General features: G+C 43.2%; 1 protein-coding gene across 1 annotated transcript in view; it reads right to left on the minus strand.

The window, feature by feature from the left end:
* Window positions 1-118: 118 nt before the first annotated feature.
* Window positions 119-989, minus strand: part of EMH_0020450 (Eukaryotic translation initiation factor 3 subunit B, related) — a gene marked incomplete at both ends in the record, with an annotated part of 2,667 nt that continues 1,796 nt past the window's right edge. The window contains 3 exons of the mRNA XM_013501584.1: window positions 119-177; window positions 322-457; window positions 668-837. Coding sequence (XP_013357038.1) covers window positions 119-177; window positions 322-457; window positions 668-837 — 365 coding nt within the window. The remainder of the gene's footprint in view (window positions 178-321; window positions 458-667; window positions 838-989) is intronic.

The following is a 989-nucleotide window of genomic DNA, read 5'->3' on the forward strand; positions in this document are numbered from 1 at the left end:
TGAGGGTCCCCACGCTCGACACATCTGTCTCTTTTTTTTTCCTCAACCCCTCTACCTCTCCGTTCCTAAACCCTAAACCCTAAACCCTAATTTTGCATGCAATTAGGGTTTAGGGTTTTCAGGTCATCATCCGGGAGTGAAGGCCAGACGCCCCGGGGGGAGGGAGGTGTTGAAACCCTAAACCCTAAACCCTAAACCCTAAACCCTAAACCCTAGCTCTAGACCATTCTATGGAAAGCTCTTTCTTTCTTTCTCTCGTAAACACTGCAGTGGTGCCCTGTCTATCTCAACAGGGTTTAGGGTTTAGGGTTTAGGGTTTACCTGGGGTATCATCTGAGCCCCTTATCCATAGAGAAACAATGTTATCACCAGGAGACCACTCAAACTTTTCTACGGGATATTTCAACGCAGAGAAGTGACCCTTTTCATCGCGCAGAAGCTTCACTGGGGTTACATCCTGAAACACAAACCCTAAACCCTAAACCCTAAACCCTAAACCCTAAACCCTTGAAAGGAGATCATTTAGTTTTTACTGTGCGCGAGAAAAAAAAACTTTCAGGATAAAATTTTTGCGAAAAAAAAAACCCTCTCTGTCCTCAAACCCTAAACCCTAATAAACCCTAATAAACCCTCAAAACCCTCAAAACCCTAAACCCTAAACCCTTACTTCATCAGCGACTTGATCAGGAAAATTATCTTTTGGATCCATTGCATAAACACACAGTTCTTTGTCTCCTATCTTCGCCAAATATTTCTCATCGTGAGAAAATAAAAAATGAGGAAATTCTGTGCCCCGGGGTGTAGCTGCAGGTGTGGGGAACTGACGCAACATTTCACCTGCGTATACACCCCAAACCCTAAACCCTAAACCCTAAACCCTAAACCCTAAACCCTAAACCCTTAAATTCTAGGCCCTGAAACTCTAAATAGTAAAAGTCTAAAATCTAACACGTTGACAATCAATCATACACAATAAACCCTAAACCCCA

The sequence above is a fragment of the Eimeria mitis genome, genomic scaffold (assembly GCF_000499745.2).
Source record: "Eimeria mitis Houghton genomic scaffold, Emh_scaff715, whole genome shotgun sequence".
NCBI classification, from domain to species: domain Eukaryota; phylum Apicomplexa; class Conoidasida; order Eucoccidiorida; family Eimeriidae; genus Eimeria; species Eimeria mitis.